Consider the following 15245-nt stretch of genomic DNA (forward strand, 5'->3'; position numbering starts at 1 on the left):
TTTTGCTATGCGTGGATATTTAAACATAATGAAAAAAAAAATCACCATATCACACAGATCAATTACTACTCATTTTATAAACAATCTCATCCAATGTGTCATAAACCTAATACTTACCAGGTCAAAAAGTTGTAGTTCTTGCTCATAAAATTTATTGATGTCATTTAGAAAGTCTAATGTTCTCTAAATCTTGACAGATTCTAGGATAGCTTTTTTAAATGAGTTTGGCAGTAGCTTAAGCAACAACATTTGCATTTCACTTGCGTGATGTAATATATCATATCTTGATCTAAAATGACACTGAGTCTCATAATCCATGAGGCATAATTCTAAAAGAGAGAGATGTACTACACTCAGCAATAATACCTTAAGTCACCCGGACCAAAATTCCCTCTTACCCCACCTAAGGTATTATAAACTGTAAATTAAACAAGAATGCATCAGACAAGCCTTACTGAATTCAACCTTTCCCACAAAGCAAAAATGATGCAAATACTGTATACAGTATGATTTTAATTATGTAAAATAAAAGTAAGGTCTTACTAACACACTGATATCAAAGATAATTCATATGACTTCTGCAAACTACAAACATTTATTAGGAAAACCAATAACATTATAGTAAATGCATAGATATCTGTATGTAGAAGTTCTGGGACTACCAGTACTATAGATAATAGTGCTACCATAACTAGGAGAAGTATTTATATGTTAAGCCTCATATATAGAGGTGTCCTCCTACATCTAGCCATGCAGTGTGAGATGCCTGACGTGAGTGATGCCCAGGTCCCATGCAACTCTGCTAACGTCGGGAGCCTTTTTTGCCGTAAACGCATTTCAACTAGGACGCACGAGGAGACTGTGCTGATTAATCTAATATATGACAATTGTATATTGTGTGTGACCGAGTTTGTATACGGAGTAGAACAGAACTTGTACTGGAAGAAAGCTGCGGCTGCTACATTGTAGCACTTTGTATATAGATTCAGAGACTCAGTCGCACACAGATATACAAGTGTCATATCAAATTGATCAGCACAGTCTCCCCGTGCGTTCTATTCACACTGAGATACGACAACAACGCATTTTCGGCAAACAAAAGATGCCTGACACTAGCAGAGTCTCATGGGAACTGTCACGCTCGGCATAAGTTGGGGTTCCGACAACAGAGTTTTGGCTGAAGGGACAGCTACCTGTGAGGAGAGTAAACGAGGCGGCTGAATGTAATTCCTTGTCATGGGGTGGAGGCCAAACTTATTGTTAACGTTGGCCAGAGGGCGTAAAGAAAAGGAGGACTCCGTAGGAAGATAACTGTAGTTTTAATGAATAACAGGCTGTCCACGAATATTGGAGAAGAATAAGAGTCTATGGCTTGAAGAGTGAAGCTGGAATTCCGGTAAAGAAGAACTGAAGACTGTGATTAAAAGACGAGGCTGAAGAACTTGGACTTTTAAGAAATTGGACTTCTGCGAGAACCGCCGATAGAACCTAGAGCTCCTCTACGACCTGGGACCCCGTGAGCGCTTCCACGAGTGGCGACGGGCTTAGACAGCAGGACTGCAGCAGCATTTAGGTAATCAATAGATGAGAGCAACCAGGACCAGGGCACCAGAAGTAACCTGGGAGCACAGAGCTGGAGAACCTTTCACAAGGAGGTAACTTGAAGCACTGGCACTCTCCCTCTGAGCTAGCCCTCTTTTGTAAGGGAAGAATACGCAGGATTGGCTGGACACAGAATGGGAACTTAATTAGTAATGCTCTGGTCTCCAACATGGCTGCCCCCAGCACAGGATACATACTCAGCTGTTAGCACACAGCTTTAGCCAGCTTCGGTCTCTGACACACTATACTGTGCCACCACTAGAGGACCTTACGCAGCAATCCTCGCCGCAGCGCCCGGCTTTCCAGACCCCCGGCAGCCGCACATCCGTCCAGGAGGACCTGCCGCGCCAACCAGCGGGACGGCAACCCCCGGGAGCACCTGCCGGAGTTAAGGCTCCGGAGCCTGACAGGAACTGGCTTGTCGAGAGGGGTCGTTTGGCACGACTGCAGCAATGATGTAAGACGACACACCTGTAGAAATGGGTGCTGAATAGGAGCAACACATCTAATTAAGAAGCCAAGCCATAAGGTCATAAAGTTATACAAGCTATTTTAAAAAAAGACAACTTCGCTAGGTATAAAATGGAAAGCATTGGATATTTTAATTTAGTTATATTATTTGGACCACTAAGAAAAACTTGCCATTCAACAATGCAACAAAGATGCTAGAAGATTCTCACGCAACTTGGCATGCTAAGATGGGCTGTTTGGCATGAATGCAGCAAAAGATATTAAGGGCACATTTGTATTCTGTATTAGTAACTATTCAGCAATTCAATAATATTACCAAAGTAACTTTTGCCCTGTGCTGGGGGGGGGAGGGGGGATCCCCAGCATGCAATCGCAAGTAGTAGCAGTTTTGCTATTTTAGTAAAACTGCTTCTGATGCTGAATTAGGCCCGAGTGTGTTAAACTTAATAAATGTTGTAACTATTTTGTTTACTATTTTTAACTATGTTTGTGTAAAACAGGATTTTGGTAGTCACCGATAAATCCCTTTCTCTGAGTCCATAGAGTACGCTTGGAGGTCACATGATCGCCAAGCGCCGCCCGTAGACAGAGAGTGAACGGGAAACGGGTTGCATCGACCCAGCTCCCATTCATACCGCAGAATGAGCCAGGTTGAACTGCTCACGACCAGGGTTGAAATACCGGGTCACTCGACCCGGTATTTCAACCCTTGCACCTTTCAGACCGCACCTGAACATGGAATATGCGCGCTCATGTGCCAATAACCCGTGTTCATAGGTGGCGGTATGAAAGGGGTATTAGAGGCAGGATGCCTCACAACAAGGTGAAATCAAAAGGGACCCACACTATTAAAATTTTATAGTGCTGAAGGCTCCACGGGACCCGTCTATACCCCATGGTACTTATATGGACCCCAAAATCCTCTAGGACGTAAGAGAAAAAAAACAGTATGATATGGTCAGAAAGAGCTTCGCTATCTGAAGGCTTGATGCCCGAATCAGTGACATAAGAAACAGGACCCTCAATGCCAACCGACTGGAATGGCGGTGCTGGGGAAACCGGGTAGAAAATCTCAACCGTACTCAAATTATGAGAAAGGGTAATGAGATCTATGCCAAGCGTGTGGTAGTCTAGGTCACAAGTTTTAAAAACCGTCAGGAGATACTACACTGCAATCTCCCAATGAAGATAGCAGGTATCGCCATTAGGTGGCGAGATCTACATAGAGAACCCGAACGTACACATAACTCACACACACACACACACATATATATATATATATATATATATATATATATATATATATATACACACACACATACATATACACACACATACATATATATACATACATATATATACATATACACACACACACATACACACATATACTGCTCAAAAAAATAAAGGGAACACTAAAATAACATCCTAGATCTGAATGAATGAAATATTCTTATTAAATACTTTGTTCTTTACATAGTTGAATGTGCTGACAACAAAATCACACAAAAATTATCAATGGAAATCAAATTTATTAACCCATGGAGGTCTGGATTTGGAGTCACACCCAAAATTAAAGTGGAAAAACACACTACAGGCTGATCCAACTTTGATGTAATGTCCTTAAAACAAGTCAAAATGAGGCTCAGTAGTGTGTGTGGCCTCCACGTGCCTGTATGACCTCCTTACAACGCCTGGGCATGCTCCTGATGAGGTGGCGGATGGTCTCCTGAGGGATCTCCTCCCAGACCTGGACTAGAGCATCTGCCAACTCCTGGACAGTCTGTGGTGCAATGTGGCGTTGATGGATGGAGCGAGATATGATGTCCCAGATGTGCTCAATTGGATTCAGGTTTGGGGAACGGGCGGGCCAGTCCATAGCATCAATGCCTTCGTCTTGCAGGAACTGCTGACACTCCAGCCACATGAGGTCTAGCATTGTCTTGCATTAGGAGGAACCCAGGGCCAACCGCACCAGCATACGGTCTCACAAGGGGTCTGAGGATCTCATCTCGGTACCTAATGGGCTGTGCGGCCCTCCAAAGAAATGCCACCCCACACCATTACTGACCCACTGCCAAAGTGGTCATGCTGGAGGATGTTGCAGGCAGCAGAACGTTCTCCTTGGCATCTCCAGACTCTGTCACGTCTGTCACATGTGCGTAGTGAGAACCTGCTTTCACCTGTGAAGAGCACAGGGTGCCAGTGGCGAATTTGCCAATCTTGGTGTTCTCTGGCAAATGCCAAACGTCCTGCACGGTGTTGGGCTGTAAGCACAACCCCCACCTGTGGATGTCGGGCCCTCATGCCACCCTCATGGAGTCTGTTTCTGATTGTTTGAGTAGACACATGCACATTTGTGGCTTGCTGGAGGTCATTTTGCAGGGCTCTGGCAGTGCTCCTCCTGTTCCTCCTTGCACAAAGGCGGAGGTAGCGGTCCTGCTGCTGGGTTGTTGCCCTCCTACGGCCTCCTCCACGTCTCCTGATGGCCTGGCCTGTCTCCTGGTAGCGCCTCCATGCTCTGGACACTACGCTGACAGACACAGCAAACCTTCTTGCCACAGCTCACATTGATGTGCCATCCTGGATGAGCTGCACTACCTGAGCCACTTGTGTGGGTTGTAGACTCCGTCTCATGCTACCACTAGAGTGAAAGCACCGCCAGCTTTCAAAAGTGATCAAAACACCAGCCAGAAAGCATAGGAGCTGAGAAGTGGTCTGTGGTCACCACCTACAGAACAACTCCTTTATTGGGGGTGTCTTGCTAATTGCCTATAATTTCCACCTGTTGTCTATTCCATTTGCACAACAGCATGTGAAATTGATTGTCAATCAGTGTTGCTTCCTAAGTGGACAGTTTGTTTTCACAGAAGTGTGATTGACTTGGAGTTACATTGTGTTGTTTAAGTGCTCCCTTTATTTTTTTGAGCAATATATATATATATATATATATATATATATACATATACACACATATATACAAAGAAAAGAGGCGGCACTCCCAGCGTTTTTTAAAGTGCACTTTAAAAAACGCTGGGAGTGCCGCCTCTTTTCTTTGTGTACATTGGGATTCATTTTCTCATGGAGGGCACCCCAGCAAGTCATTTATAGGTGACGCTGTCCCTTTGAGTGCCGGGTTGTATCGTTAGAGATAGATAGATATATATAGATATATATATAGATATATATATATATATATATATATATACACATACATACATACATACATACATATATACATACACACACACACACACACACCACATTGTATGCCTCACTTCCGTCTCAGACGCTACCATGAGGGGTCTCTGTCACAGTGTAGCCGCTGCATCTGTGTACACTAAACCCTACCACGAGGAGACCCGGTCACAGTACAGGCATCTGTATGACCGGTGCTACTGCATGAACAGTGCGTCTGTGTTCACTAAAAGTTCCCGGAGCGGCAGTGTACACTAGTAGCGTCTGGATCCACTCAGCGTTCGCTAACGTCTTGATCGATCTTGGAAGTGAGGCGAGTCTCCCTGTATCCCACTCTACTGAGTACGGGTTATACAGCACTAAATTTATATCTTCTTTTTGTCAGTATGAATAGTTAAGTTTAGTGCCTATTGCATATATGAGTCTATGTACATTACTGTGGTTTTCTTCGCAATGCGTCTGAATACGTTAAGATCTGTATAAAACAGAATTCAGTAATATGTACTCCTACATACTTTGAAATGTGTTTGCAGTTGATAATATACTCATATGACTACTATATAACATGTGACTGACTGCTAGTGTGATTGCTGACTTTATATATGTTTGTCAGTGGTTTCTTCTGAGCCTCAATGCTGGTGCATGGGATGGGGTCAGATTGATATCACTTTAATATAGCAAAGTGATTACAGTCACATATTGTGTAGTACACTGTGAAAAGCTGATTATGTATCATGTCTAAGAGCGGCAAAGGTGACGAGGTAACATTAACAATAACACCAACACTCATAACATGTTTGTCCTGCATAGTGGGATCATCCTCTCAGGATCTGGCACATGATGGTTTATGTACAAATTGTTTTGCGTTTCAGCAGATTGCAAGGCAGATCCCTGTTCAACGGCAGGTAGATCCACCTTGGGCTATGTTTGCACAGACCTTGTCCAATATAGCTGAACGGATAGTGCCTACAGCTTCAATCCCAGGAGTAGGGTACACTATTAACCCATACCTGCAGCTCCCTTCTAACGGTATATCCACAACAGCTTCTCCAAGGAAACAAGCTGATAAACCGAGTGTAAATATATCATCAAATTCACAGACTACACAAGATGATACATCAGATGACGATAGCTCTTTATACTCTGCTTCAGCATATGAAGAACAGGTAGAAGGTATCAGCTTAGAGGATATAGCTGAATAAATAGAAACAATGAAGGCTATTCTGTCCTTAGAGGATTCAGCGGAGCCGATGTTAAAAACTAAGGCACCTGTGTTTAAACATCCCAAAACAGTTAGGGTCGAGTTTCCAGGGTCAGGTCAACTGACGGAAATCATGGAGGAAGCTTGGGCTACACCCAATAAAAAAAATACAGAATTCCCAAAAAAATGGGATTCCTATTACCCTTTACAAACTGGGGACTGTTTAAAAAGAGAAGTGCCTCCTAAGGTAGATACGCACGTCATTCGATTAGTGTGAAAATCTATATTGCCTTTACCGTCAACATCATTAAATGATGTCACAGGCAGAAGAGTGGATAGGTTTTGAAAACCATATTTTCTCTGTTAGGGGCACTCATAAGGCCAGATATGGCTTCAGCTTGGATGGCAAAGGCAGTAGCTGAATGGGCTGAGGTACTGGAAAATGGGCTTTCAGCACCTACTAGGGAGCATGAATCCCATATAGCTCACATGAAGCAGGCTGCGGTATTCTTAGAAGAAGCGGCAATAATAGGATTTTGGTACCTACCAGTAAATCCTTTTCTCGTAGTCCATAGAGGATGCTGGGGTCCACATTAGTACCATGGGGTATAGACGGGTCCACTAGGAGCCATTGACACTTTAAGAGTTTGAGTGTGGGCTGGCTCCTCCCTCTATGCCCCTCCTACCAGACTCAGTCTAGAAACTAGAAACTGTGCCCGAGAAGACGGAAATCTTCGAGAGAAGGATTATACACAGATAGTGGGGAGATTCGTACCAGCTCACACATACAAGGCACGTCAAGCCAACGAAGCTTGAACACTCTGCAACTGCTGAAACATTACTTACCAAGTAACAATGCAGTACTCAACGAAACGAAGTTGTACTGAACTAAATAATATTTTTGCAGGAAAACGAAGCGCTGGGCGGGCACCCAGCATCCTCTACGGACTACGAGAAAAGGATTTACCGGTAGGTACCAAAATCCTATTTTCTCTTATGTCCTAGAGGATGCTGGGGTCCACATTAGTACCAAAGCTCCCAGAACGGGAGGGAGAGCACGGAAGCTCCTGCAGAACTGATTGACTGAACTTCAGATCATCAGAGGCCAAAGTATCGAAATTGTAAAACTTTGCAACCATGTTCAACCCAGACCAAGTTGATGCTCGGCAAAGTTGCACTGCCGAGACACCCCGGGCAGCCGCCCAAGAAGACCCCACCTTACGAGTAGAGTGGGCCGTAACAGATTTTGGGCACGGCAGTCCTGCCGTAGAATAAGCGTGCTGGATAGTGAACCTAATCCAGCGAGAAATAGTTTGCTTAGAAGCAGGACACCCAATTTTCTTGGGATCATATAGGACAAACAGAGTCCGACTTTCTGTGACGAGAAGTTCTCTTCACATATACAGTATCTATCTTCAGAGCCCTTACAACATCCAAGAACTTTGATGTAATTGAGGAATCAGAAGCCACTGGCACCACAATAGGTTGGTTGATGAAATGCAGACACAACCTTCGGAAGAAACTGCCGACACGTACGGAGCAAAGCTCTATCTTCGTGGAAGATCAAGTAAAAGGCTTTTACAGGATAAAGCCCCCAATTCGGACACGCATCTAGCAGAAGCGAAGGCCAACAACGTGACAACCTTCCATGTAAGAAATTTGACCTCAACCTCCTGTGGAGGCTCAAACCAATCTGACTGGAGGAACTGCAACACCACGTTAATGTCACAAGGCACCGTAGGCAGTGCAAAGGGAGGTTGGATATGCAGAACTCCCTTCAAAAAGGTCTGAACCTCAGGGAGGGCAGCCAATTGTTTCTGAAAGAAAATGGATAGGGCCGAAATCTGGACCTTCACAGATCCCAACCTCTGGCCCATATCCACTCAAGCTTGCAGGAAGAAGAGGAAACTTTCCAGTTGAAACTCCACAGAAGGAAACTTCTTGGACTTACACCAAGAAACATATTTCTTCCAAATATGATGGTAATGTTTAGACGTTACCCCTTTCCTAGCCTGTATGAGGGTAGGAATAACCTTCTTCGGAATGCCCTTCCAAGCAAGTATCAGGCACTCAACTTCCATGCCGTCAAACGTAGTAGATTCAAAAGGTCCGCGTACCAAGCCCTTCTTGGCCAGTCTGGGGCAATGAGGATCGCTTGAACCTTTTTGTTCTTTTTATGAGCTTTAGGATTCTTGGGTTGAGTGGAAGTGGTGGAAACAAGTACACTGACTGGAACACCCATGGAGACACCAGGGCGTCCACTGCAACTGCCTGTGGGTCCCTCGACCTGGAACAATAACGCTGAAGCTTCTTGTTGAGACAAGAGGCCATCATATCTATTTGTGGTAATCCCCAAAGGTCTGTTATTTCCTTGAACACCTCCGGATGGAGACCCCACTCCCCTGGATGGAGATCGCGTCTGCTGAGGAAGTCTGCTTCCCAGTTGTCTACTCCCAGAATGAAGATGGCCGACAGCGCCAACGCTGTTGTGAGAACAATGGACTGCAGCAGCTTCTCTTTGGACGATGCCTTTATCAGCAGATCGTCCAGATATGGAATGATGTTCACACCCTGTTTGCGGAGGAGAATCATCATTTCTGACATCACCTTGGTAAACACCCTTGGTGCTGTAGAGAGGCCGAATGGCAGGGCCTGGAACTGGAAATGACAGTCCAGCAATGCGAAACGGAGATAAGCCTGATGCGGCAGCCAGATCGGAATGTGGAGGTACACATCCTTGATATCCAGAGATACCAGGAATTCCCCCTCTTCCAGACTAAGAACACTCAAAAAGAACCACATGAGAGAGAAGGTTACTACAAGCCATGGACAGCAAGTAGCTTCTTCGAATACAAAAATAAATTGTATTTTGGGACATAATAAAATATTGCATTTCAACAAAAGCCTCATCCAATTTGTGATGCAATTAGCAATCACTGAGGGAACATTGGGGAATAAAGTAATAACTTCCATGGGAGAAGTAAGAGTTTACACAAGGGATGTGACGTTTGACAGACAGTGGGTCATAAGGCAATATTAAAACATTAAGTAAATAAACAACAAAATGACTGAAGCTTACAGTAAGCCTATTAAAATATTGTGCCAAGTAATGAAGGAAAAGGTTAATGAAAGACACAAGTGAAGTGCAGAAATAAGCTGAATACAGGATTTTAGTCCAGAAGGGCTTTAGTAAGGAGTGTATCGTGGAAACTCTTTAGTATTCAGCCAAGCAAATCCTGGTTTGCCTGCAAGTTTTGTGCTCAGGACATATAATTATCACATCCAGCAACTAACATTATAGATGAGATCTATTAGATCTCCTACTTACATCCAAATTAAGGTTCACATTAAGTTCACCATTAGGCAGAGTCTTAACATATGGATTTGGTATATTTCTAGTAAAGTGGAAGGAAATGTAATTTCTGCAAGCCAATGCGCAAGCAGCAGGATGCAACAAAGATAAAGGGAAATGTTCTGTTGAAGCTACTGAATATGCAGCCATTAATACCTAAAATGTTTAGAGGACACTTGGTCAGCATAAGATTATATATACATATACGCATTTGCAACTTCTAGCCCAAACTATAGATGGACACATACAGCATTTATATGCCATTCCATGTGTAAATATACTGGGACATAAATTTTATATTCAGGGACTTTGCTCAGTAATATAATTTTATCAGCAAATAATGATTATACTATATTTGTGTTATGACTCTGCCAGTTATGTCCTTGCCTGCAGTACCTCTGGGCTGCCAGGGGTGCTGCTAGTGTGTCTCTGACCTGCAGTACCTCTGAGTTGTCAAAGGTGTTTGTCAGTTTTGAGGAACTTTGGCAGTTATAGTTCGTTTCTGCTCCTGTTAAGTTTTGTTCCAACTTGTGTTTAGTTATGTTACTCCTAGTCTGTTCCTAGTTAGTTTGTGTGACACAGTTTTGGAGTTCCTGTTTGCTTTGACGTATTCTAGAATCCCTGCCGTAGCCGGAATCTTGAACCCTGCCTGCACCTCATTTAAGAGACCGCACCCTTACCTTGGGTTTGTTCCTTCAGAAAACCCGATTCTGTGAGCCTCTGTCATGCTTCTTCAGTTATCCTGTATGCTTTATACAGTACAACAACTTGCAAACTAAAGATGTCACTAACGATCTCCCTTGAACTCCCCGGCAGTTCCGGACTCATGATATAAGGGGTCTTTCCGAGTTGATCGCTAGCTGCCGTTGTTCGCAGCGATCAGGCTAAAAAAAAAAACTGCATTTCTGCGCATGCATATGCCCCGCAATGTGCACGCGCGACATACGGGTACAAAGCCCGTTGCGGTTGTGCACAGGTTCTAGCGAAGTTCAGTCGTACTGACGGCCGCAAGAAGATTGACAGAAAGGAGGCGTTTCTGGGTGTCAACTGACCGTTTTCAGAGAAGGTTTGCAAAAATGCAGGCATGTCTGAAAAAACGCAGGAGTGGCTGGGCGTTTGCTGGACGGGTGTATGACGTCAAATCCGGACACGAATAGGCTGAAGTAATTGCAAGCGCTGAGTAGGTTCAGAGCTACTCAGAAACTGCACAAACTGTTTTTGCAGAGCTCGGCTGCACATGCGTTCGCACTTCTGCTAAGCTAAAATACACTCCCCAGTGGGCGGCAGCATAGCGTTTAGTGTTCACTCTAGAAGTGAAATGGGGCATGGCGCCGGACTCCGGTGGCATAAGTGTGCGCGTGCCCGAAACGGGGGTGCGGCCAGCAAATTAGGGGGCGTGGTCACGCTTACATCATTTTAGTGGGTGGTGCGGCCCACAGACGCTACTATAGAGGGCATCTGTGGCCGGCGACGTCACTTTTGGGGGCGTGCCCAGCACCTCCGTTGGTGCTGGGCTTCCCCCAGCTCTCTCCCAATGCGTGAATGGATGCGGCGCGCATGCGCACGGCATCTTTACACGTGGGAGGGCAGGAAGCCAGCGGATGTTCTAGCAGGGCGCCACAAAAGGGGCAGGGCGGGTTTTGCCTGCTAAAAAACAGGCAGGGCGCGGCGCCCTGCTAAAACAGCCTAGAGTGAACACTGGCATTTGCACGGCTGCTAAAACTAGACAGCGAGCAATTAACTCTGAATGACCCCCATAGTGCATACATATAAGATAGATATTTAAGATCTTGCAAAAGATCTGAAGAGTGGCCACATCCAGGAACATGCTGTCGTTAACGATACCTGCTGCAAGTAAGAACTGAAGGTAAGATCTGAATAAACGACCTGCAGGACTGCGCATCAGATTGTTATTTTGTGAAAACAGCACAATTTCAAATGATTTATCGTTCTGACGCATCAAAATCGTGCAATCGTCCCTAAAATGTTCCTAATGTATGGGCAGCTTTAGAAGTACTGCCTTTTTGTAGTTTAGCTGCAGTGCAAAATGGATTAGTGGTGAGAATGCACAGCTACCAACCAGGACAAAGCCGCACTACACCTACCTGCTGCAGCAGCCACTTTCATTGACCGCTGATCCGCACGTCAAGGCTGCTGAAAAACAGTCAGCTGAGCAGGGTCTCTGGCACTAGTGTATACCTCCAGACCATATCTGAGCACACAAGCTAGCCAGGGCTAAGCTGCACTTCAGTTATCATCCACCACAGCTGCCCATATTGATAGTAGATCTGCACAGCAGTACAGCTCTGAAACAGTCAATTTATCAAAGTCCCCTAACCGGTTGACACTATATATCTGATATAAATTATGCTGCCAATTGCAGTATTGCATAATCAGCTATAAACATTACAAGGACTGGGCGGATCATCCATCTCAGACGGATCACTACATCCATAGAGTGGTAACTAAAACAATTTGGATGATATGCCCTATGTACTATGCTCATTACACCCCATTTATATCTTTCTAGAGAAACAGTAGCCCTGGTGGCTACTGCTCTTATATACGGACATATTTAAAATTATTGCTGAAAGGCTGGTAAAGAACCCGTTAATATCTGATGTGCTGATATACATGTACAGTACTACATTACGGCCCAAATGATTGCTAATATTTACGTTTCACTAATTGAATCACGTATTAGCCCTTCCCAAGCAGCTGCTTTAAACATTTAACGGACCCATTTTTTCACCAAATCCACCAAAATATATTGGGGGGGAAAAAAAAGAAAAAAAAAATTATATTATATTATATTATATTATATTATATTATATATATATATATATATATATATATATATATATATACACACATACATATACATACATACATATATACACACATATATACACACACACCTAGGGGCTGTTTTGCACCCCACCCCAGTATCCATATGCCCCAAATTTAATTTAACTTACCATCCGCCATCATTGATAGCCCACTTCAGTGGAATAAGACTCCCTGCATTATCAACCCCCACCCACCTAGTGGTTAGAGATCCCCATGGCAGAACACCCACCCTTACCCCCATTGTCAATGGGCCCCTAGTATAGTCTGCTTTCCCCATGAGCAACTATGTAATTTTTTTACTTTTTAAATTTTTCATAGTACAATTGTAATGCATTGTAAATGGCAGGTGAAAGTTTTGCCATATAAATCAATTACAATGCCAATATTTTTCTGCAAATCTATGGAAAAAGACCTAAATTTGGTATATGACGTGGCCTGCTCAGACAAGGGCATCATAGAAATATGTCGCTTATAAAAGTTTTCCTTCTGCTCTTAATATATAGATTATTAGTATTATTAATAATAATCAGCTGAGTATATGAACAAATAAGAACATTTAATAAATTGTTTAGCTTCATTGTTAACCAGATAATACACTGTGGGCATTTCACCCATATGCATGGAAAGAAACATTTCTGAAGATGAATGGAGATTTACCTCATTCTGAAGCTCATCATTGGTTTTGGGAGACTCCAGCATCTGAAATATAGTGCTGCACAAGTCTACCACTGTGGGTCCTCCTGTATGACTTTGTAAACTATGAAAAACATATTGCTCCAATTCGTCATACAGTAAAGAGCCTCCATCGTCATTGCCACTGGCTTTTTGTCTCGCACAGGTAGCGGGTGTGCCTTGAGAATGTTCTTTGTGGTTCTTCTGAAATTTCAAGAAGTCTAAACTGATATTATCGTCTGTTTCGATGCTGCCATCTAATGGAATGCCTTCAGTCTCTTCTAGTTCATACATTTCAAGAGAGAATTTCACATTTTTCCCAAATGACATGATTTCTTCAACATAGTTTTCTTGAAAGAGCAGTGCAAGTTTCTTAAGCTGTTCATCAGTCAACAGTGACAAAATTTTACATGTGGCATTACAGGCTGCTGTTGCACATGTTGATGGAAATGGACCAAACATATTTTTGATGGCCTTAGTTTCATCATAGCTGACATTTTCTTTACCGTAGAAGGTCTTGAAGAGAAACACAGACCCACATTCAATTGCCTCCTGTCCATGGTCAGTCCCAACTGCAAGTAAGCAAAGCAATCATTTTGGCATACAGTATGTGTTTATGATTTAAAGTAATGTGTGCCATCTCCCCTGTAATAACTTAAACCTTTAAACTTCGACTCACAAGCATTACAATAAAAATGACAAAATGTAAGAATTACAACCCCAAAGTCACACTCATGTAAATATTTAAGTCTGAATTATTGAACCAAGGATCGGGAGATTGAAATTCACTTGCTGCAAAACAAGCAAGTGAGGTTCTCTTCTACCTTGACTAGTCAGGTGAAAAATTACCAAGTTGAATTCACAGCACATCATGAATTTAAAAGAATTTATCTTTAACAAAAAGTAATTTACCGATCTGTTTTGCAGCCTGTAATATTTCTTTTAGACCCTCGTTTATTGCTTCATACTCCTTGTCCACAATGTCAGTGACAGATTGACTTATTTTCTTCCAAGTAAGGTCAGACTCCAAAAGTTGTTCACGCAACTTCAATCTCTTGTTCTGTAGAAATAATGCAGTATAGTTAGAAAACATCTTCAAAATTAATTGCTTCAATAGAAAAGGTGTAACCAGAGTGTAAATGCCAATCCACATAACTACAGTATTAAAATGCTTGTTTTAATAAAATTAGACAAACAACATATTGGTAAGCAAGTTATAAACCAACACTGTGAACAAAATAAGACAAGTAATTAATTTCAAATTATAAATTTAAATTTCAAATATTTAGCTTTTAATTATTGCTTGCCAAGGTGACCTGCCTCTTTCCTATATTGCTAGTGTTAACACATACTGTATATATATATATATATATATATATATATATATATATATATATACATACATACACACACACACACACACACACACACACACACACACACACACACATACATATACACATACACAGGTTGAGTATCCAATACCCAAATATTCCGAAATACAAAATATTCCGAAATACAGACTTTTTTGAGTGAGAGTGAAATCGTGAAACCTTTGTTTTTTGATGGCTCAATGTACACAAACTTTGTTTAATACACAAAGTTATTCAAAATATTGTATTAAATGACCTTCAGGCTGTGTGTATAAGGTGTATATGAAACATAAATGAATTGTGTGAATGTACACACACTTTGTTTAATGCACAAAGTTATAAAAAATATTGTCTAAAATGACCTTCAGGCTGTGTGTATAAGGTGTATATGAAACATAAATGCATTCTGTGCTTATATTTAGGTCCCATCACCATGATATCTCATTATGGTATGCAATTATTCCAAAATACGGAAAAATCCGATATCCAAAATTCCTCTGGTCCCAAGCATTTTGGATAAGGGATA

General features: G+C 42.6%; 1 protein-coding gene across 2 annotated transcripts in view; it reads right to left on the bottom strand.

Moving 5' to 3' along the window:
- Window positions 1-15245, bottom strand: part of ASCC3 (activating signal cointegrator 1 complex subunit 3) — a 1202160-nt gene that overhangs the window by 1152683 nt on the left and 34232 nt on the right. For both annotated transcript variants that reach the window (XM_063917038.1, XM_063917039.1), the window contains exons 3-4: window positions 14259-14406; window positions 13332-13918 (exon numbers count right to left, since the gene is read on the bottom strand). In XM_063917038.1, the coding sequence (XP_063773108.1) occupies window positions 13332-13918; window positions 14259-14406 (735 nt within the window). The remainder of the gene's footprint in view (window positions 1-13331; window positions 13919-14258; window positions 14407-15245) is intronic.

Source organism: Pseudophryne corroboree, chromosome 4 (assembly GCF_028390025.1).
Source record: "Pseudophryne corroboree isolate aPseCor3 chromosome 4, aPseCor3.hap2, whole genome shotgun sequence".
Classification (NCBI taxonomy): Eukaryota; Metazoa; Chordata; class Amphibia; order Anura; family Myobatrachidae; genus Pseudophryne; species Pseudophryne corroboree.